The 24,391-nt window shown below is 39.1% G+C and overlaps 4 protein-coding genes across 4 annotated transcripts; all 4 read right to left on the bottom strand.

Moving 5' to 3' along the window:
* Positions 1-992: 992 nt before the first annotated feature.
* PG994_002710 (uncharacterized protein) lies at positions 993-3,057 on the bottom strand (the record flags this gene model as incomplete). The annotated part of the gene is made up of 4 exons (XM_066854119.1): positions 993-1,488; positions 1,786-1,820; positions 2,428-2,824; positions 3,023-3,057. 4 exons carry the CDS (start codon positions 3,055-3,057, stop codon positions 993-995), a joined length of 963 nt encoding a protein of 320 aa, XP_066719974.1.
* Positions 3,058-11,355: 8,298 nt separating this feature from the next.
* Positions 11,356-12,491, bottom strand: PG994_002709 (uncharacterized protein; the record flags this gene model as incomplete). Its single annotated transcript, XM_066854118.1, has 3 exons — positions 11,356-11,469; positions 11,550-11,993; positions 12,045-12,491. 3 exons carry the CDS (start codon positions 12,489-12,491, stop codon positions 11,356-11,358), a joined length of 1,005 nt encoding a protein of 334 aa, XP_066719973.1.
* A 3,013-nt stretch (positions 12,492-15,504) lies between these two features.
* On the bottom strand, positions 15,505-16,577 carry PG994_002708 (mosquitocidal toxin protein; the record flags this gene model as incomplete). The annotated part of the gene is made up of 3 exons (XM_066854117.1): positions 15,505-15,559; positions 15,866-16,216; positions 16,279-16,577. 3 exons carry the CDS (start codon positions 16,575-16,577, stop codon positions 15,505-15,507), a joined length of 705 nt encoding a protein of 234 aa, XP_066719972.1.
* A 1,311-nt stretch (positions 16,578-17,888) lies between these two features.
* On the bottom strand, positions 17,889-18,315 carry PG994_002707 (uncharacterized protein; the record flags this gene model as incomplete). The annotated part of the gene is made up of 2 exons (XM_066854116.1): positions 17,889-18,161; positions 18,211-18,315. The coding sequence occupies 2 exons, from the start codon at positions 18,313-18,315 to the stop codon at positions 17,889-17,891; spliced, it is 378 nt and encodes a 125-aa protein (XP_066719971.1).
* Positions 18,316-24,391: the final 6,076 nt, after the last annotated feature.

Here is a 24,391-nt window from a genome sequence, read left to right as displayed (position 1 = left end):
CTCCTTTTTTTATTGCTCTGAACGTGGGAATTCTTGTTATTAGAGATTTGAAGCAGGGATCCCTGCTTCAATGCAAGTTTGACCTTGCCTGAATCTTGGTCGTTATTAGGAACCTCATTGTCGCTAGGGGACATATCCTCATCGAATGCCTTGGGTGGGTTTTGTACAGGAATATTGGAGAATTTGTTGTTTTGTCTGCGAATAGGGGCGCCTAGTAAGTCGTTCCGTGCTTGGGGGTCAAGATATCACCACTCTTCTGATAGCGTGCGAAGCTATCTCCACAAGTACGACACATTGTAGCTTGTGCGTCGGAATCTGAATCTGCGAGTCGACGCCATAGTGAGATGACACGCATTTCACAGATATGGCAGACCTGCCATTCGCCGGCATAAGCGGATGTAAAGTAGATTTTCTTATTGTGAGGAGTCTGCTTGGTCTTCTTCTCGGCAAGAAATTGGCCCATTCGTCATCGAGTGGCTCTCTGCCAGGCAAACTTTTTCCCTTGATCCCCACGATCTTGTAAGACAAGACCATTGATTATTGAAAGGCGTAGCACTCCCAGCAGAGAAACTCGCCCTGCGCTTGTGTGGCATCAGTAATATGACAGCGGGCGATAGCCCGTCTGCTGACACCTGCCGCATGGTGGTGTATGGAGTTCGGGGAAGCACCAGTGAATATACCGGAGCGGCTCATACCTACTTATTCTAAGTATCCAGCAGCTACTACAGAGCATTTGGTTCTTATGCGTCTCCTCATCCATATGGTTCCAGCGTTTTCTGTTACTTTTACCTCAGTCAAGGCATTTCCGCTGGGATATCGGAACCCTAACGCGATCGCTTTCTTGAGAGCTTTGCGTCTCCTGGAAATTGCATCCAAAGCGGCCTGGGGTGGTTGATATCCCTTGGTTCTGAAAAGAAAGAAGAAAAAGAAGAAAAAAGAAACCTACACCAAGCGTCGCAGTCAAGGCGACCCTCTATCGTAGGATCAGGATGTCATTGAAGATCTCTGCCGCCCTGGTGGTTATAGGAGCCGTAGGCACCCTTGTGTAGAATGAGTTTGCCTTGGATAGGCCGAGCGCGGTTGAGTCCTTCATTGCTGAAGTCGGGAAGATGATCAAGCCCTCTGCGCATGTATTGCAGGAACGTGGCCACGTGAGGAGGTAAATGGTCTGTAGGAGGGTCAACATTGCCGCAAAGGTTGAGGTAGAAGACGGTAATTTCGTCGACGATAAGGCTACCGAAGTCCAACAAGCGATTACCTCGCAGGTGAATGGCGACGCCAAAGTTAACGAAGTTGACGAACGCCGAAAGTCTCAAAGGAGTACCATCGAGATAACAAGAGATATTCGTAAGGACGCTGTGAAACATCGACGAGGCATCAGGAACAGGATGGTGAACCCCGAGGGCAACGATGTAGTCGTGAAGGCGGGTTCGAGCGACGAGAGCTCCTAGGTTGGCTGGCCAAACCGGCTCATAGGGCAGGGCGGTGCTAGGAGTAGTAGCCGGCAGTAGAGACAGGAAGTAGGTGGCTGGTTCAAGACGCGTCCGGCAACCTCCTTTTCCGGATCAACTCCAGTGTATGATATCTTTCCGAACGACGGGCCCAAAAAGATCTCTTTGGTCTTCGGCCGATTATCCGGGTGCACTTGCGAAATAAAATAAGGGTAACGCAGATTGTATTGTCGGCGAAAACGAATGAATTCATCTTGTACCACGAAGCGGGGTCGACAGGCAAGAGGGACGCCTCACGCTTCAATACCTGGGATAGCATCGCTCTGGTACGGACCATTTGATACGGATACGGCCCCTCGGTCGGATGAACTAAGTAGAACTAGTGAAGAAACTGGTCGGTGATAGGATCAATTAGGCACGATGACTTGGGAATCGGACATCGAGTGCTATGGGTGTAAAGGCTGCCTTTAAGCGGTCTGTCATGCTCCAGACAGGCAGCGAGAATCTGAGCGATAACCTGCTATCGTGATTATCCATGGAAACACGAATATGAAAAGCATGGATATCTTACTTTATTCAGCAAGCCTTGAATCGAGGGAGCCATCGTGTCAACAAATTGGGACAAAAGATCTGGGCGTGATAAGCGAGCTGAGCGTGACAGCCAGCTGGGAACCGATAGCAATAGGACCAATTAAGAGGTGAAGCGATTGGGAGTCTAAAGCTGGTAGAGTAGAGCAATCAAATCGAAGGCGGTGAATAATGTGCATGAAATTGAAAACGGTAGACGAAGTAGCAGCAGATGGGAACGGATAGAAACGCCAAGCACGAGAGCTGGCTACGAAATTTATCAAGAAAAAGAAGCATGAAGGGTGTGAGGAGTCAATGATTAATGATGGACTAGGACATCTGCCTAGTTTGCAATCAGATTTGTAAGGAAAGAGCGAGCGGCGCTCAGGGGTACGCTTGAGGTACGCACACGCACATAGGGGAAAGAGCTTCGGCCTTCCCCATCAGACCCAACCAGACCCATCAGGTCAAGCGCGCAGTCCCTGCTCTTCAACCGGCCTCTTAATTGCCCTCCAGAGCTCATTTCGCAAATACCGCAAACATTTGATGGGGTGGCATTCACTGCTGTGAAATAGAGTCTGTCGCTGTCGGGGGTATGGTTGGCGCTCTTCTCGCGAAGAAACTTGTCCCATTCTGATCGTTCTGTCTCTCTGCCAGGCCAGTTATCTTCCTTTCGAGTGTTGGCCTTGAGGATGTACGGTAAGACCATTGATTGCTGAAAGGCGTAACAATCCCAGCAAAGCACCTCGCCCTGTGTATCAGTAGGTTCGGTAACATGCCAGTTGCGATAACCTGTCTGCTGGCACCTGCTGTATGGAGGTATGTGGAGTTCGGGAGAGGTCTAATGGATGTATCGGAAGGGTTGCTGAGTAGCTTTCATTTCTTTTTATTTTTTATTTTTTATTTTCTTTATTTTTTTAATCTTTTTTACTAGCAGCTTTGGCAGACCATTCGATCCTCGTGTATTTCTTTGGTTACGTAGTTTTATAGAATAGTGTAGCTACAGCTCACCCATCTGCCACTGAATCTGGTCTCCCATTGTTCGGGATAAACAGACTTAGACAGTGTTGCCGTTCAACTAACCAACTAACCAGCGTACCGCTGGTTGGTTAGTAAAACGGTTAATTAAAAGGGCGTTAATTAGTTAATAGTTAATTAGTTCTTATCTCGTGATGTTTTTTAATGTTTTAAATCGATCATATATAATACTAATCTAGATCGCTTAATCTTAATTAATTAGTAGTCTTTTTTTAGCTTTATTTATTTTAAAATCTTTTAATTATTATTTACTTAACTCTTTAATAATTAAAAGAAATATTAAATTAATATCGTTAAGAATTTTAACTTTATATTAAAACCTTAATATTATTAATATATTTATAATAATAATATTAAGCTTAAAATAAAAGTTAACTTATAATCGGCCTATTAACGAGAATAATCTTATAACGAACGATATTTAAGTTTTAAAAAAAAACTTAATAGAACGTACTTAAGTTTATATTAATAATATAAGAGAGTATTTAAACGTGCGATAAAAGAAACGCCTTGTGGATATAATAAGTAATAGCGCTTAATTCGTAAAATAATAATAAAAGTCTTTTAATAAAGAGATTTAACATACTCTATAAGCGAGCTACGTATATAAGCGAGCTGCGCACTTTTAATTATTTAGTTTACGCGACGCGAGACGCGTCGGCGTTAACTAAGCCTTTAACTTTATACTATAATAACTAGACCTCTAGACGCGTTTTAACAGAAAAATCGACTATTAAAGAGACTTTTATAAAGATCTTAACGCGTATCGCGCGTAGTTTATTTTCTATTAAAATAATAAGAACTAAGATTTTTTATAATATTTTAAAAAAGGTGCCACGTACCTATGCGTACGAACACTTTTTATATTTTATCAAGAGGGGTATACGATACCCCTCGTAGCTAATACTAGAGATAGATATAAATAATAAAATATAACGATATAACCTCGATTGAATTCGAAATTAATACGTATATACGAAAGCTTATTTAATATTAATTAATAATTACCCGTAGCGATTATAAATTAATAAAAGTAAAGAGACGATTTTACGCCCTTATCGATATAAGGGCGACCGTGCTAAAGAGCCCCGAGAATTTCCGCTAGTTAGAGATATAGAAGAAGAGCCGAAATAAATTAACCGTACGAGGAGGAACCCTTTTTCCCGAGTATATATTATAAAGAGGAGACTAGGTTTCGAATTATACGCGAGACTAACTAAGCTATATATAATAATATATTTAAATAACCTTTTATTATACGATTTATAAAACGATAACCCTTATTAAAATAGAATTAATTATAGTCGGCGAATCGAGATTAAGCTCGAACACACCGAGCTAAGATAAACCGATAACTTTAGACCTCGAACTACTTATATATAAAGAGGTATCTTAAAAAATATCTCTCTACTTAAAAGGAATATGAGGATCTCATCTAAAATTAAAATAAGAAAAAAAAGGAGCTAAAAAATAACGAAAAAGAGTACGATTATCTCGATCTAAAAAATATATAATAAAATATTACTTATTTAATAAACGCCGCGTTTTATTACCGACTTATTAAAGAGGATATGTATTCTTTTAAAGCTATTATATAAGCCGATTAGTTTAATCTTAATAGTTTATATAGTTTAACTTATTAAAGAGAGCTTTAAAATACCGGCGCCGCCTTGCTTTTAATAATTAAAAAGCTTTAAATAAAAGCTTATATATAAAAGAACCTAGATATACGGATTAATTAAACTTTATAAAGCGCCGAGATTAAATTTAAAAGTTGAAAGCTTATTTTATTAATTAAAATAATTAATATACGAAATTAATTAAAAATAATTAAGTATTATATCTTAAATATTATAACTCTTTTTTTATTTCTATTATATAACGTCGATTAATTTAAAATATATTATAATAATATTTTTAATTTTATTATATAAAAAGACGGCGATATATTTATTATAATTAAGAAATAAAGATACTCGTTTTTTAATATCGGCCGTATAAAAGTAACGTTATACTTTATTAAAAAATAGTTTCGACACTTTTATCGACGGTTCAGACACCTTTATACGGAGAAGCTTTATATTTTTTAAAAAAACGCCGGTTATGACGATATCGACCTTATTATTCTTAACGAGATTTAAAAATTCTGCTCTTAATATTAATTATACGATTCGGCGTTATAAAGATTTAAATTCTCATTATAAAATAAATATAACTTTAATTACGAAATTATTATAAATATTAAAACAGCTAGATATTTATATTACTTTAAAAGGGGTATTATATACCTACGCGTATAAACTCCTTTCTTATTTTATTAAAAGGGGCATACGATACCCCTCGTAGCTCGTATTAAAAATAAATATAAATAATAAAATATAACGATTAAACCTCTATTAAACCCGGAATTTATATATATATACGAAAGTTTATTTAATATTAATTAATAGTTACTCGTAACGATTATAAATTAGTAAGAGTAAAGAAACGGTTTTACGCCTTTACCGACGTAAGGGCGACCGTGTTAAAGAGCCTTAAGAATTTCCGCCCGTTAAAAATTCGGAGGAAGAGCCGAACTGAATTAACTGTACGAAGAGGAACGCTTTTTTTCGAATATATATTATAAAGAGGAGATTAGGTTTTAAATTATACGCGAAACTAGCTAAGCTATATATAATTATTTATTTAAATAACTTTGTTATACGATTTATAAAATAATAACCCTTATTAAAATAAAATTAATTATGGTCGGCGAATTAGTATTAAGCCCGGATATACCGAACTTAAATAAACCGACGACTTTAAACCCCGAACTACTTATATACGAAGAGGTATCTTAAAATACCGGGATCTCGTTAATAATTTAAAAAAAGAACGTCAACCTCGCTCTCTAAAAACTCGAACCTCTAAATATACTCTTCGAAAAAATAATACCCGAACTATTTACGACGTACCTCGTATAATACTTTTTAAAATACTATATATTAAAAATAAAGGGGACCTCTTTTAAAAAATCGTTTATTATAGAGTTCGACGGATAAATTAAATACTAATTCGGTTAAATTAATTATACGTTTTAAAAAAAGCTTTTTAATTATTTTAAAAAATATAAAACCGATATATTAATAAACGGATCCTTTAAAACTAAGCTCATAAACCTAGTACGACCGGCCGCTCTTAAACACTAACAGGACCGACCGGCAGAACCGACTTCGGAAACCCGAAAAGGGGATATTCTATACTCTTTTCGAGAATAAATAATCGAATAACCGCCGCCTAAGCGAGAAATACCCGGTCTTTATACGGAGCAATTGTCCGCGACACCACAGGGCACTTTAAGACCGATATTTAATCCCGGAGTTTTAAACACTCCAGGCCCGACGTCTAACCCTGGATTCCTAAGTACCTAAGCGTCGCAAGACATTATCCTTTTTCTTTCTCCGATTCCGGTAGCGCCGGACCAAACCGTACGATTATCTAGTCTAGCGTATATTACGGAGTACGATATCCCTCTAAATCGAGCTATTTATAACGGTAAAATCGATTAAAACAAGGTCGTTACCTTTTCGAAGGTATAAAAGAAAAAAAAGAACTATACCGGTAAGCTATGTAATATCTTTTATAATAAAGTATAAATATTTATTAAAATATACCGACGGCTAGATATACCGGAAAACTAATACCACGCGATCTTTCCGAATATTCTTTCCGGCCGTATATAAATATTCTATTTTAATTATATCGGACTCGAAAAGAAATAAAACTAGATATATTATTTAATAAACTCGTATTTTAATATAATAATAAATTATATATAATATTTTACGAATTAAATAATAACTTTTTTTATATAAATAAAAAATAAAAACGCCGAAAAGTAATCTATTAAAGTTTTAAAAATCTTATTAAATAAGCTTTAACTCGTATAACGAGCCCTCGAAAAGGGATTCGAAAAAGAGATTACTCTCTATACCTCCGTCGTAAAAGCCTGTCGAAAAGTTCCGGAACTTTTACCAGCCCTTATCTATTAAAAACTAATATATAAAACACTATTTTCGGACCTTCGCGTATCGGTAAATATAATAGCGGATTAAAAGATCTCGGAACAATACTTAACGGAGAAATTATATTAAAACCTAGTTAAAAATACGTACTTAATTAATAAACGGTTTATAAATAATTATACGAAAAAAAACCGACTAGCTTATAAAAATAAATTATTATATAATAACTAACTATTAGAATAAAAAGGTAGCTAACGATTAATTAACACCTTTTAACTAAAGCTATCGTACGAGAACCGGTAGTTTAAACGAGGAACTTGCCGAATCTACTATAAATAAAGCTATTAATTAATAAACTACTTAATTAAAAAACGAACCTATATAATAATCTAATACCTCTAAATATATAATAACATTAAACAAGATCTCTCTACTTAAAAAAAATATAAAGATTTCGTCTAAAACTAATAAAAAAAAAGGAGGAGCTAAAAAATAACAAAAAAAGTATAACTATCTCGATCTAAAAAACGTATAATAAAGTATTACTTATTTAATAAACGCCACGTTCTATTATTAACTTATTAAAAGAAATATTTATTTTATAAATACTTAATTAAATTAAGAATAACGAACGAGAAAAAACTAATAATCGATATTATATCGCTCCGAAAATCATACGAAAAAAAGGAAATCTCGGAGATTTATTAAATCGACGGCCGAAATAACCCTATAAACGCCTTTATTAAAAAATTTCTAAATAAAGCCCTCGAATAGCTAGTATTAATTAATAGGTTAACCGTATACGTAAAAGCATATATCGAGAGATTAAACTCGCACGGCGAGTAAAAAAAGAGGAGAAAAAGAGATTTTTCTTCCCTAACGGGGTATAACATATCTCGATATACGACGGCGTACCTATTATTATTACTACTTTTATTATTATTATTATTTTTAAACTATTCTTTTTAATTTATAACGGAAAATAATATACGTAAATATATAATAACTTTTTTTATTATTATTATTATAAAAAGACCTATTACTTAATTAAATTAATATGAAAAAAGTATAGCATTATTTATATAACTTAAATAAGCACTAAATACCGAATTAGCGTAACCCATCCCGTACGAAACTTTTATAAAGGGAAGACTCGTTTTAAAAAGGGGAGCTACCTAAATCTATTATTAAAACAAAAATTACCAATATTAAAATAACAGGAACTGAGGTTTTCTATATTACCCTAAAAGGGGTGCTACGTACCTGCGCGTACGAACCCCTTTCTGTTTTATTAAAAGGGGCATACGATACCCCTCATAGCTCGTACTGAAAATAGATATAAATAATAGAATAAGAACGATTAAACCCCGACTAAAACCGGAACCACCGTACGTACGAGAGACTATTTAATATAAACCTTAGTATTTTAAATATATTAATAACTTTTTATATAAATTCGAAGTTTTTTTATAATTATTTAATTAAGCTAGGTATAATAAACGAAAAAGAAGTTTATAATTAATATTATATTCGTTTAAAAGTCATACGAAAGAAAAGAGATCTTATAAATTTATTACATTAATAATAAAAATAACCTAATAAACGCCCTTATTAAAGTATCCTTTAAATATAGCCCTCGAATAAATTGTCTCGATAAACAGTCTTACCGTATATATAAATATATATCGAGAACCTAGACTCGCACGTCCTTAATAGGGTATAACGTATCGCGATATATAACCGCACCTTTATTACTATTATTAATTTTAAACCGTTCTTTTTAATTTATAACGAGAAGTGATACACGTTAACGTATAATAACTTCTCTTATCATCGTTATTATTATCGAATAATTGAAATAATTAATTAAAAGGACTTATCACTTGATAAAATTAACGTTAAAAAGGTATAATATTACTTATACGGCTTAAGCAGGCACCGAATACCGGATTAGCGCAACTCATTTATATAAAACCCTTAAGAAGAGAAGGCCCGTATTTAAAAAGGGGGATAGGCTAATTCTATCGCTAAAATAAAAAATTATTAATATTAGAATAATAAGAATTAAGGTTTTTTATATTACTTTAAAAAAGGTGCTACTTACCTACGCGTACGAACCCTTTTTTTATTTTATTAAAAGAGGTATACGATGCCCCTTATAACTAGCACTAGAGATAGATATAAATAATAAAATATAATAATATAACCACGATCGAACCCGGAACCTACTTATATGTACCTACGAAAGCTCATTTAATAATATCCCTCCGAGAATAATACGAAAAAAGAAGATTTTATAAATCTATTACATTAATAATAAAGATAACCCAGCAGACGCCCTTACTAAGGTATCTTTAAATAAAGCCTTTGAATAAATAGTCTCGATAAACAGCCTTACCGTATATATAAAAGCGTATATTAAAAAGCTAAACTCATATATCCTCGATAAAGTATAACGTATCACGATATACGACGGCACCACTATTATTATTATTATTTTTAAACGGTTTTTTTATTTATAATAAAAAAAGATATATATTAATATATAATAACTTCCCCTATTATTATTATTATTAAATAATTAAAATAATTAATTAAAAAAACTTATAACTTAATAAAATTAACGTTAAAAAGGTATAATATCACCTATACGACTTAAGTAGGCACCGAATACCGGATTAACGTAACCTATTCGTACGAGACCTTCGAGAAGGGAAGGCCCGTATTTAAAAAGGGGAACAAGCTAATTTTATCGCTAGAATAAAAAAATTACCAGTATTAAAATAATAAGAATTAAGGTTTTTTAAATTATTTTAAAAAAAAGTATTATATACCTACGCGTATAAACCCCTTTTTATTTTATTAAAAAACGTATACGATACCCCTCGTACCTAGTATTAGAAATAAATATAAATAAAAAAATATGGTAATATAACTTTAATTAAACCTAGAACCTACTTATACGTATATACGAAAGCTTATTTAATAAAAATAACTTATTATTAAAGGATAAAGTAATCGTAATTATTAAAAACGGCTAAACTACGAACTAAAAAGGCGAGTACTAAATTCGATATTTTAATAAATATATAAAGTTTTATACGAAAAATGTTTATCGCCTATTAGTCTTTAACGGTTATAAAAGCTACTATGCGATAACTTTCGAGCTTTATTATAAAAAGAATTCGATTATTATACTTTATATATTTTTTTATTTATTATATAAACTTTAACCTTTTAATATCGGCTGTTTTTATATATTAAAAAAGTTAGACGAGAAAGAAATCGAACGTTTTATATGGGCGTATCTTACTTATATCTTTAAGGAGGACTTTTTATTAACGTTTTTAAAAACGTTTTAATCGATTTTTACGGTTTCGAATATATAAAAAAGCTTTTAAAAAATAGGACTCGTTTTATATAATCCGGAATATATTACTTTATAATTAAATATAAAGCTACGCACTTTAATACTTCCGGGGACGTTTTCCGGCTTATTTATCCTTTAAGAATTAAAAACTTTAAATAACTCGATTAAGGCCTAGTTTTAAACCGAATACGTTCGAAATCATATTATATAATATTAAAATAACGTTTTAACGTTTATTTTAATTAATTTTAACTAAATCGTAAAAATTATAACGTACATTATATACCGAGTTACTCTTTTAAAAGGTAAAAACGCGATACTTTAAAAAGTAAATAAAATACTTAACCGGCGCCGCCGTACGAAAAAAAAACGGTAATAAAATAGAAAATCACTTCGTATATAAGCTAAAGAAGACCTATAGTTTTAAAGGGATATTAATAAATAATTATAAAACGAATCGCGTCGAAAGAGTAGTTATACGAGGACGTTTAAAACACGCTTATAACGTTATAAAATCTATAAAGAGCCCGGGTATAATACGCGTACTTATTAAAATAATATAAAAACCTTTAAAAATAATAATTATTAATATATTTAATTAATTCTAAACGTTATAATCGAATTAATTTATAACTTATAAGGCTTAATAATAAAAAGTGCGCAGCTCGCTTATATACGTAGCTCGCTTATGGGGTACGTTATATAAAAAGATCTAAAACATGATTGCTCGCTGACTCGTATTCGCATTTATATCTAATAGAAGTCCGGTCATTAACAGTCCTCGCCCGCCACTAGAGTATATGGACAATAGTGGTCTCGCGTCCATCAAGTCATTATGAGAGCCCCAAACCCAAAGGTGGTGGCGGTGAGCACCGCCCATCGCCCGACTGCAGCAAGCAGCCAGGGAAAGCGCGCGTGGAGACGTTTACGCGGATTGAGTGGCGACGGTGCCATTGCTGTAGCTCAGGCCGAAGGTGATGGAGTAGTTGTTGCCGCCGCTCTTCTGGACGGAGTTGGTGGCGTAGGAGTTGTCCCACGGCTGTGTGTACTAAGAGAGGGGAGACGGACACGTTAGCAATTTGGCAGGATGGAGTAAAGGTGGTGCAAGGAGGTTCTTACCATGGAGCAGACTTGGCTCTGAGCCACGCCGTTCTTGAGGAGGAGGTAGCTGTTAACGAACTGGCAGGCACGGGCACCACCGGCAGAGGGGTGGCGGTACTCGTAGGCCGCCTGGTCGGCGCACGCCTTGGCGCAGTTTGAGCCCTTGTAGTCAGCCGAGATGGGGAAGGTCTGAGACCGGATAAAGGTGTCCGTGGGCTTATTGGGGGCGTTGATGGCGGCATCGACGGGGTCCGTGGTTCCGTGCCATCCGGCAACGGGCTTGAACTTGTTGCTGACGTAGCCGTTGGAGGCGGCGATCACGATGCCGAACTGGTTGTTGTCGGGCTGGTCGTTGGCGTGGTTGCCAATGTTGGTCGCGTGGTCCGCGACGACGGGGACGGTCCAGAAGCTGCACTTGATGATCGTGGTGGACTTCGGCTTGGGACAATCGTCTCCAGTTGCCTTATAAGTTGTTAATTTCATGTTTACTTTGGTAGGAGGTGTTTTACTTACGGCGAGACCATTACGCTCGTAGAAGATGTTGAAAGCGTTGCAGCCGTCCATAGCCGTGCAAGCACCGGCACAGGCCGCTGTGCTGTAGCTATCGATAGTCTTGAACGTCTTGTAGCCCACGCCTTCAATCGAGCCCTTGGCGTTCTGGAAGGTGTCGAAGTAGCCAGCAGGAGCGTCAGCATTCAGGGCGGTGGCGGCAAAGTCCGCGTCGGCAAGGAAACCCGCAGGGGTGTCAACCTCGGGGGCAGGGCCCTTGCCTTCGGCCTGGGCAGCGCAGGTGGCGCGCTTGGCGAAGCGGAGAGTGGAGGTGAGCTCCTCGGCATTACCGCCGAAGGGGGGAGTTACGGAGATGGGGGCCGGGACAGACTCGGCAAGGTCCTCGAGGTCGGGGAGCTGGGCCCGGGCAACAGCCGCGAGGGCAAGAGTAGCGAAAGTGAAGCTCTTCATTGTGATGGCTTGGGAGTGCTTTGATAGGGCTGAGAGAATTGGGCTCTTGAAAAGGCTCCGAGACTGTTGGTTGGTTGCTTGAGTTGGTTGATTGGATTGCTTGCTGGTCTGGAGAGAGAAAAGAAGGGATTCTGGATGGGAAATGATCTGCGTTATATACACAATGTGACACAGGGTGTTGCACGGGAAGTGGGCTTGGACCCAACTCTGGGGAACGGTCAACTTGTGGTTTGGTTTGGGGTGGTGTGTTCTAGGCCTCCGCAGCAGGCAGCTCAGCGTCGATAGTGCCGTTTGCCGAAGAAGCAAACCCAAGAACCGCAGCATGGCGGAGGTCGAAGACACGAGAAATGGGCCTGCTCCAGCACAGAGGCCAGTGGAGAACTGAGAAGTAAACAGAGCCCGGCGTGGCCAGCTCCGGCCAGACAATGCTATGGCCATTGGTTCGGGACCTGCTTTGGGTGCTGCTTTCAAGGTGGACGTGGTGGCTCGATGGTATTGTCATCGAGACTATTGGGCGTTCTGGCACTAACGTGAACTGAGCCAAGCCACCATTCATGCATACTACATCAAAGCAGTGAATCATCAAGCCCTAGCTCAGGCGTTGTGCAACAAGAATTGAGGTAGTTGCTCTCCTCTGGCAGACCTCTGGCAGACATCAACTGGGACCTGTCGCTAGTGGACGCCGGGCCCAATTCGACAGCGTAGCCGATCACCGCCATGTGGAAAAACAACGTCTTCATTGTTTAGACTGGCGCCGACCCAGATCCTCCGGTTCTCGTATCTTAGGCTTTCCCAGCTACCGAATGAGCCAAGCTATTCAAACCTAATGTTTGACAAGTTGGGCTTCTGGGGCGATAAGATAAGAGCAGGAGCTCGTGTCGTAGGGAGGAGTCCAATGAAGGTCATCAATTGTTGATCGGATGCCTGTCCGCTTTTCGTCTCCAAAGCGCGGTGCTAGTTGGACTGAACGCAATCACCAATCATTCGAGTACTTTCAATCAGCAGCTGATAATGTCGTGATACCTACCTCCCCCTGCATGCTCGATCTGTGCGACCAAGTACAGCTGCCAAGCTACTGCAGGTACCAGGGGAGGTGGTTCAATTGGAGTTTTCTTCACTTTTCATATATCTTTTACCTCGGGTTGAAATTGGTGAAGCCACCCATCACCAATTTGGGCCCGGAGCTTGGGCGCAACCTGAGTCCTAACGCTAGCCACCTGCCACCGCCAGCTCAGGTACTTAGCGCCTGCTACCCGGCTTTAATGGAGGCTAGGCGCGTAGCTCAGGTGCCTAATTCGGTTGTGGCTTACGCCGTCTGCACCTGTCAAGCTGAACCTTGCGCTAGAACTGATGAGTTCTTCACAGCTATGAGACAGACATCTAGAATCTTTGGGTGGATTGACCCGCTGACATACACCGGTAAATGGCCACGGGTTTTCGAAGACGAGCGTTGAGATCTCGTCGACCGAGACTACTCTAATGAATAGTGGCATTAGGTAAATTGGTGGAGAATCTGACTAATGCCCGGCACCTATCATCCTCGCTTAAGCCTAGCCAATCCGGGACTGGCATTATGTTGCGGCTGAAGATGTTTGCGGTCGTGTCCTCAATTGATTTGTTTGCGATCCATGGGCCTGGAAGCTGAAGCCAGAGCTGGACTCTCTCAAAATCCCGCTCTTCAGCTCCCCACAACCAGGCAGGGGCCGGCGCATGTCGTAAGGGTAGAGCGCCCGAGCATCGTGGGCCAGCCGGCTTTGCTTCCATCTTACCGCCTCTTATCTATGGTCCTTGCAATATCTTGAACTCTTACTATCTGTCTGATTCATGGATGGCTGCCTGGGCGAACGAGGCTTGAATTCGTCCTGAATCGACTTGTTTCCCGCCATTTCCGACCATCCCAGAGCACATCTGCTCCACGACGCCTCCGTATCTTGTATAAAGTCCGATCTGAAAACCTTGGAACGTAAGTTCGGCCCGCACACTTGGCCGACAAATGGAGGCGCTAACTTTCAATCTCCAGAGCAGATCATGGTCGAGACCTTCTCAAATCTACACTATCAATCTGCACGAGCCTTGGATCCTCGACCCCCTCCTCTCCACGACCACCGCAATTGATCTGACACCCTTGTGCAGCTCTATTAGCCAGAGCACTCTTCTGTCATGTGCCATCTTTTGACAGGGTCGAGGCTTCATGTGTGTCCCCTGCTAATCCATACCAAGCCCCCGAAGACAATCGCTCATTGATCAGCTGTCAAGGTGCCTGTCTGCCAGCAGAAGCAAACTCTCGGTGTCCCGTGGTGCTGTGTGAACTGATGATCTGCAGCCGGCGGCCCCGAGAAAGAAAACATTTCTCTCGTTATTTCATGGATTTGCTTCTTCTAGGCATCCTGAAGCGGTTCTGCTTTTGCGTTTTCCCCCTGTATTTTCCGCCTTCATGTGATCATGGACCGTATCTGCAGCCCTAGGTGCGGACTCGGCACTAGGTACGGACTCGGCACATGCGTGAACGAGAGGTCACAAAGTGTGGCTTGCATTGGGCGCCGACAGTCGTGCATCTCAGAGTCCCCGTTTGGGCTCTCGTACATGAAGCCTATAAGGAGGCTTCGGACTGGGGTGCATGAAATCGGGCGTCTTCATGGCGTCCAGGAGGAATCAGTACTTGACGGGCGGGCTCGCGGTTCCAAGATTGTTTGTTGGTCGGCGATGTAGAGCCAGATTACGATGAGGCCCAACGAGCGTGTATCGATCCTTGGCTCCCTTCGCGGTCGCGCACCTGCCCCTTATGGTATATTGAGATGTAAACCAAATCACCCTTCAAGTACTGAACCGACAAGGCTCACCTTTATTGCAAAAGTCTCACTCGAAAGTCGTATAGCTCTAGAAGCTCAGGCAGTTCTAGTCGCCATGTCTATGCCGCCAGCCGCAAGAGCAGTCACCTCAATCCGATGGCCTGTGTACTGAGAGTTGATCCCGAGTAGCCGTGGGAGCATGAATATAACATATGAGGCAATGGTCACGCAGCTCCGAGGTCGAGCTGCAGGAAAAGATATGATGACGTGTTTTGTATTCTGTACTTGTACACAGTCGAAGAATATAAGGAAAGAAAGTCGCAGGAAAAAACCCAAAGCCCTGAAGTTTCAAAGCCCCCATCTACCCCTTGTGGATTCCCAATGCAAGTCCTTAACACCCCCCATGCGCACCGACCCTAAAAAGCCCCAAGAAAAGTAGAAATAAAAGTAGCCACTACTCCCCTACTCTTCCTTAGCCGGGTCAAAGCCAGGGACCGAGTTCCCCGCGGCCGATCGCAGCGTGTTAGTGAACTTGTCGTCCTTGTCCCAGAACTTGGCCCGACGCCGCCGTTAAAGGCGCCGTACAGCACATCGCGCAGGGACCCCTTCCCCTGGACCGAGGGCCAGTTGTTCCAGCCGATGAGGTTGCCGAGGACCCATTTCTTGGTGTAGTTCTCCTGCTTCTTGTCGTCGTCGCCGTTGGCGAAGCGCCAGCAGTGCGTGTTGGGCCCGTCCTTGTGGTAGACCATCTTGGCGTGTGTGCCGTCGCGCAGGAACCCGTCGTTCTTGGCTTTCGCGTACTTGCCGTGGCACGAGGGCGCCACGCGCTTGATGTCGTCGCCTTTGGCAAAGACGACGATGTTCTCCCAGTCGTGGTTGTGGCCGTGGCCGAAGGAGCCCCAGACGGGCTGGTCCTTCTCGAAGTAGTACTCGTACCTGGGGTTTCGTTGGTTAGCATGACTTGGGAAACGATATACAAAAAAGAGTTAGCTACTTACATGATGGCACACCATCCGTTGTTGCAGCGGGACCGGCTGTAGAGGTTGTTGAACTCGAGACGGTTGTTGTCGCGGCAGTCGCTGGCCATGCCCTTGCCGACGGGGTTGGGCAGGCCGGGGTTGGTGTTGCCCTCAGGGCCGATGGCGGCCGTGAAGTAGCAGCCTTCTGTGTCGAAGTCGGTCATGGGATGGAACTTCTGCTCGAGGGCAGAGGCGCTGTCACCAAGACGTCCTACGATCTTGGCTTCACCGGCAGCGAGAAGGCTGCCTACGAGCAGCGCTGTCTGGAATGCGTGCATCTTGAAGGAAGGGAACTCTTATAAGATTGTGAAGGGAAGAGAGAGTGCTTGCGAAAGTATCAGATGGTAGAGAACAAGAAGAATAGAAGGAGATTTTGGTAGGTTTTGGTTGGTCTGATGGGATGATGCCGATGAAGAGAGACGATGGAAATTACAACGACAGAGAGGCAGTCTTTATAGGCACTCTCGGTTCACCTTCACGGAGGCGATCCTCTTAATACGGCTGAAGTTGATCAAAGATTTCCATTCCCAGATGCTTACTACCTGGTCAGTGGACATCGATATGAGTCGAAGTCGTTGAATCTTCCTTTGACGCCCCTAAGGCTATAGCTGTTCATCCTGCACAACCTAAGCCCCCACGATTGGTTATTAATACTGGCCAATTAGGTCAACGGAAATGATGTAACCATAGTAAACAGCCGACAGGCTGTAACTGTCCGGATATTGGCAGCCATGAAATGATTATTCGGGTGGTACTTGACATTGATGCTACTGAGCTCGAGGGCTGTGAAGGATGCAGAGGGCTTTAGCCAAAACTCTAGAAGGGGGAAAACTATACAAACCGATCGACTTACAAGACGGCAGCTTACTGTCTGCCTATCATGTCGTCCTATCTTGGCAAGAATCCTTTCGTATCTCAGAACACACAGCCGCTGATGGTACATGAAGAGGCGTATTTGCATTTAGCTGTGAAAGTGGAGAGATACACATTGGGGGTTCTTGTGTGACCGTTCTAGGCAACAGAATATCTCAAGTAGGCTATACATCACAGCTAGATGCAGACTGTAGTAGGCTGGGTATACCATGACACAGAATATCGCATTGGCGCCGGGGAGGTTTAGTAAGATAGCCCCGTAGCAGAACATAGGAAGCTGGTTGGTCAATCATATGCTAATGTGCCTTTCTAGGCTGGGTGGGGGCTGAGTAAGACAAGCCCACTTCAACCGATTTTGTTGTGTACGATATGGACAGTAAATCGAGTAAGCACCACGATTGGCCAAGACTTTACTCAACCTGGCTGAATCAACTAGGCAATGTTGATCAGCCATGTGCTAATTTTAGTATCCAGGGTTACACTTCAGATAGAAATAACCTTTTAGCTCATGGTATTGAGCCAGGCTGATATTACCCCGCATCAGCTGCAACATCTGGCTATCAATCGAACAGTCTACAGAAGACTAGTAGTAGAGAGGGCGCCCAACCATGCATCGCCAATCCCAGCTTCACGGCATGGGAATTCGTCTTTTACTCCCCGAACTACTCGGTCTACTAGCCTGAAGCAGAGGATTGACCCTGGTGGACGATCCAGGTCTATGACACCACCGCCACCGCCGGCGGCGAAAGGCAGATCCGAGCTCTGGGCGGGCACCTCTTGAAGCAGACGAAGGAGGCACGCTGCCAGACCGCATCGATGTCTACGGTCTTCCGCTCGACGCGGAGACGCCCGATGTGGTGCGTGTCGCCAAGTGCATCGAACATCAGGCGGTGAAGAGGCGGGTACGCAACCCGACGGGCCGCAGCGACTTCTGTATCCCTCGGACCAAATCGGGAGACGGCGACTTCAACCACAGGGTCCTGGCCGCCCTGTCGAAGAGGAAGATGAAGACGAAGGGAAAGAGCCGTTGCCGGGTACCGAGGAGGTTGGCGACGACAGGGAAGATGGTGTTCGCTTTTCAATTGTCGAGTTTGATGTCCCCGCGGGCGGAACTCGGCCCGATCCAAGCTGGGTCAAAGCCATCTGGTCAGACAGAGCTGGGAGAGAAACTCAGGGAGTTCCGAGAATCGATCGAGTGATTCTACGACAGCTAACGTACCCCACAAGCGAGCTGCGCACACAAGCGAGCTGCGCACTTTTAATTAACTTTCCTATAATTAACTTTATACTAACTTTTCTCCTTTAATAAGCATAGAATTAAAAGATAAAGAAAAAAGGTTTAATTTAACGCTTTAAGCGTTTTAAAATAACTCGAAATTAAGTGTACGAAAAGCTATAGCGATATATTATATCCTAGAGTCGATATTACGTAGCTGACAACGCGGAATTTAATCACGATCCGAAATTTCTATAAACTCTCAAAAGCTTTTTAATTTTAAAAAAGAATTAATTATTCGATACATTATTAATTTAAATACGTAATCGTTTTTTCCCCGGCTAAGTAATATAAAAGATATAGCGAATTAATTACTTAGCTTATATAACGCGAGACGCGTCGACGTTAATTAAGCCTTTAACTTTATACGATAATAACTAGACCTCTAGACGCGTTTTAACTAAAGAATCGATTATTAAAAAGTCTTTTATAAAGATCTTAACGCGTATCGCGTATAATTTACTCTCGTATAGAATATAATTAATAAGTATAAAATATAAAAAGAGGATATATATAATTTTAACGAGACCGGGTTTTTTATAAAGTTAAATCTCGTTCGAAATAATCGTAACTACCTCTAATTAATGCGAAAGACCTAGGGTAATATAATAAAAGAACCGGGAATAGGTTATAATTATCTAAGGCGTCGGATTAAACGGTTACGCTATCCCTCCGTATATTATCTTTACTAGGAAAACGCACCTCTCTTTTTAATATAAAAATAGCTAAATTATAAATAAAAAAGGCGAGGACTAGATTCGACACTTTACTTAATATACTAAGTTTTATATAAAGGATTATTATCGCCTCTTAGTCTTAAACGACTATAAAAGTTATTACTCGATAGCTTTCGAGCTTTATTATAAAAAGAACTCGATTATTATAATTTATATACTTTTTTATTTATTATATAAGCTTTAACCTTTTAATATCAACTATTTTTATATATTAAAAAAGGCGTATAAAAAAGAAATTAAAGGTTTTATATAAGCGTATATTACTTATATTTTTAAAGAAGACTTTTTATTAACGTTTTTAAAAGCGTCCTAAGCGATTTTTATCGTTTTAAATATATAAAGAGGCTTTTAAAAGATAAGACTTATCTCGTATAATCCGGAATATATTATTTTACAGTTAGATATATATTACAACCCGACCTAACCATGCGGCCAAGATCCCTATAAATAAGACGGCACGGAACTACGATGCCCCGACTAGGTTACGATACCATAACTATAGATCGCACCGCTAGCTATAATAATATGAACTTACCTATCCTCTATTAACGCGTAACGATAATATTAGTACTATTACGTACGACGATAGGAAGAATACGCCTAGGCGAAACAAGTGATAATATAAGGTTACGTAATATAACGAAGCGTTTAGGCGAGATTACTAAGTATTACGGAGCGTGATTAGAAGGGATCGCTAAGTAATAATGATTAATAAAAGAGGGACTAGATATATAACGACGAACGTTTCTTATATATTTTATATAAACACTTTTTATTTTAATAATTAATTTAAGTATTAATCTTAATTTATTAATAAGGCATATTACTTTAACGACTTTATTATAAATACCTTTAAGTTCTATATTTAATTACGATTAAATTACGGTTATTATTTATTATATTAATAAGTGCTTATTTATTATACGTTTAAATACTTTCTCGTATTATTAATATAAACCCCCGTACGTTCTACCACGTTTTTTATTAAACCTTTAATAGTGTTCGTTATATTTTAATTACTTTTATTTTTACGAGTTATTACTTAAACCTTCGAATAATAACCTTATAAGAAACATATTTACTTTAAAAAGTAACGCCCTTCGCCACGGTAAAAATATAGCCCGACCTACCCCCGAAATAAAGGTCGAGGATAATAGCGACGAAAATATCCTTACTAATCCGAGCGAGCTAGTTAAGCAGTTTAAGCGATTTTAATAAACGAACGCTAACTACCAGCACTATTACGCCAAGCTCGAAAAGGAACGTAACGAGCTTAAGGCTTAAGCCGCCTCTAAATAAATAATAAACGATATCGACGAGCTTCGCAAAGAGGTTTAACTTTTACGAACCGCCGCTAATATTATTAAAACCTCCGTTATACTTAAGGAAGGGGTTAAAATTAGTACGCTATTACTTTTCGACGGGACGAGCGGGAACCTTCGAGGATTCCTCGTCTAAATTAAGGCTTATTAAAAGTTTTACGAGGGGACGTTTAAAAACCTAACTTAAAAGGTTATTTATATAGCCTCTTTTTTTAAAAGAAAAACCTTTTTATAGTTTAAGATTTACTTAAACGAACTCGTAGAACGAAACTAGTAAATTAAACTATGCCGCGCCGAAACTTAGCAAATTTTCGATAGCTACGACGGTTTCGAGGACGCTCTTAAGTTACTTTTTTAGGATCCCGACGAGAAACGATAAGCCGAGAGAAAGCTCGAACACCTCCGGTAAAAGGGGTCCGTAATATCGTATATCGCCGAGTTCCGACGTATCTTAATTCGTTTAGACTTTATTAAAGATATTAAAATTATATTATATTACCGAGGATTTAAAGAGGAAATTAAGGACGAGCTTAGTCGTTTAGACGCCTTAATTACTTTCCTCGCGTATATAGAACTCGCGATTAAGATCGATACGCGTTTATATGAACGACGCCGCGAAAAGCTAGGCGGGTAACCCCGGTGGAATAAAAAGGCTAGGGCTAATACGGGACGACTATGTTAATAGGTTAATACCCCGACTAAAGTAATTATTATATACGGCTATTATAGCGGGCCTATAGACTTTAATGCTACTAAATACGATAAGAACGATAAAAAGTAAAATATTACTTACTATAATTATTAAAAGAGAGGATATTACGCTAAGGAATACCGAAGCCCGAAGAAGATATTTTAACGTGTCCCGGAAGGATAATAAATTAATACTATTAAGAGTAAAGCTACCCTTATAGTAGCTATTAAAAGAAGTAGCGTTAATAATACGTTAAACGTGCCTTATAATAGCTTATCCTGGATAGCCTATTACGATAATAGATATACTACGCACCTAGCGGATAAAGAGGGTATTAAATAGTTCTTAAAGGCCTCGAAAAGTAAGAGGGATTACGACCGAGCCCTTATAATAATAAACCGAGAATTCACGCTTACCTATAATTTAGAAATTAACGACTCTAGTAGCGACGAGGAAATAATCGAGCAAAAAACATAACCCGACGACTTGTAACGGTTAGTCGGGATACCTATAAACGAGCTCGTAAACGAGATCGCTAAGCTAAAAGATTTAATAACCGACGGATAGTTAGTTATCCCGGGTATTCCTTACCCCGACTTAAAGCATTTATATTAAATACTTATTACGACTAGGTTTAATTAAGGGATTATTAGTAATTACGTTATAAATAATAACCCCCGTATTACCTTTACGAGCGAAACACACTTTACCCTCTTATAGATCTCGTACGTATACGATGCTTACACGGAGCACCTCGTAAAAAAGCTCGAGAACGAATAGTTTCCTCGACGAATTAATAAACGAGGTATTATATAATTATATTCGGATTATATAATCGGGAAGATTAAAACGATAATCTTAAATAGATATTAAGCGTACTTATTAATATAAAAAGATTTACGGTAACTACGATAATATTACTTAAAAAGACGGGATTAAAGGGAGTACCTCGAGGACCAATACTTCGAATACGCCTAGGAAAAATCGCGGGCGTATTAACGCTTAAAATAAAGTGCTTAATATTCTTAAAACGCGTAAGCTTATACTTGCTAAAAGAACTCCCTCGACCCGACTAAGAGTACCAGCCGAGCCCGACGAACCTAATAAACCTTCGAATTCCCCGACGAGTTAGAATCCTAGTACTAGGGCTAGCCTTACACATAAGAAAAGGATTTAACTTACCTCCCCCGGCGTACTAAGAAACGCCCTATAAAAAAAGAAGAGATAGCGACGATAACAGGATCGATCGCAAGAAATTATTATTTACGCGGGATTATATCGGTCGGGAAATAGATACCGCCGACTATAAAGGGACAATATTAAGCGGGACTAGAACGGTCCCTATACTAGACCTTGGACGGCCAAGGCCTTTATAAGTATATTATATTAATAATAAGCGTAAAAAGAGTTTATATTAAAGTATTACTTAATAGCGGAGTATAAAGAAACTATATCTTATTATAAATCGTTAATAAGCTCTAATTAAATTAAACGGAGAAAAACGCCCTATACCGATATAAAACCGTCGATAAAGGATTTATAACCTACGACAATAAAGAAGTACGGAAAGAAGTCGCGAACCTTCCGGTTAATATTAAAGGACGTTACGAACAAATTACGTATAATATCACGGACGTCGCAAAATACAACATAATTTTAAAAATACCCTAGTTACGGGTAAATAATTTTAAAATTAATTAAAAAACAGGCTAACTTTAGTAAGATATACTAGGAAAAGGTTTAATTAATAAGTAACGGTTTAAAAAGCGACCCGCTAATAAACTTAAAGTATTTAAAATATATATTATTATTAAAAAACCTAAGCCGAACATTATAATAATTATACTAAAAAAGTACCGGTAATTCGAAACCCTTTTTAATAAGAAATTAAAAACAGGTTTACCGCTTTACATACGGTAAGATCACGAGATACCCCTTAAAAATAGGAAGAAACCCCTATTTATACCTATATATAAACTTAACTAGGAGTACGAGCAAATCCTTAAAAACTATATCACGGAAAACCTTAAGAAAGGAGTTATACGACAATCCATATCGCCAGCAGGATTCCTTATCCTCTTCGTCCCGAAGAAAAGTAAGGACGGAAAACCTAAGTGGCGTATATATATCGATTATCGGAAGCTTAACGAAATCACTATTAAAAACCGGTACCCCCTACGTTTAATTAGCGACCTACGAAATAAACTGCTATACGTTAAAATCTTTATAATACTTAACCTCTTTAACGTATATAACCTAATTCGTATTAAGGAAAAAAAAAGAATAAAAAACCGCGTTTAGAACTAAGTATAGATATTTCGAATATTAAGCTATACCGTTTAATTTAATTAACGCGCTAGCTAGCTTCTAATTTATAATTAATTACGTATTACGGGAATACCTCGATAAATTCGTCGTAATATACCTCGATAACATCCTCGTCTACTCTAAAAACGAGGAACAGTATAAGGAGCATATAAAGCTAGTATTTTAAAAGCTATAGGACGCCAATCTATTAATTAACTTAAAAAAGAGCGAGTTCTACCAAAGCTAGGTTACCTTCGTAGGATACGTTATATCCCCCGGAGAAATCTGAATAGAATCCTTTAAAGTAGTAACAGTTAGGGAATAGCCGACGCTTATAAGCGTTATAGAAGTCAGATCTTTCTTAAAATTAGCTAATTATTACCGGATTTTTATTCCCGGATTTAATAAAATAGCGATACCCTTAACGAACATAACTAAGAAGGACACCTTATTTATATAAACCGATAAAAAAGAAGTAGCCTTTTAAGTTATAAAAGAGCGGATCGTTAACGAACTAATACTTTATGTAGCGGACCCCGTAAAACTTTTTAAAATCGAAACCGACGTATCGGATTATGCGATCGGAGGTTAACTAAGTTAACGGGACGATAACGAAAAACTATACCCCGTCGTATTTTTTTCGAAAAAATTAAATAGATTAGAACTTAACTATTAAATATACGATAAAGAGCTAATAATTATTATTAAAACCTTCGAAGAATAAAAACATTATTTTAATAAAACCGTAAAACTGTAACGAACGGCTATCGGGGTTTAAAAGAAACCTCGTTAGACGTACTAGGGTTTATATTAGCTTAAACGAAAGAGTATTTAAACGTATAAAAAACTCGGTCTTTTAATATAATAAATAATATTTTAATTAATT

This window comes from Apiospora phragmitis (assembly GCF_038363925.1).
Source record: "Apiospora phragmitis strain CBS 135458 chromosome Unknown utg000003l:1.0-2676785.0:1.0-2680665.0, whole genome shotgun sequence".
NCBI classification, from domain to species: Eukaryota; Fungi; Ascomycota; class Sordariomycetes; order Amphisphaeriales; family Apiosporaceae; genus Apiospora; species Apiospora phragmitis.
Note: the sequence above shows the minus strand (reverse complement) of the source record. Positions and strands in the feature narration are given on the sequence as shown.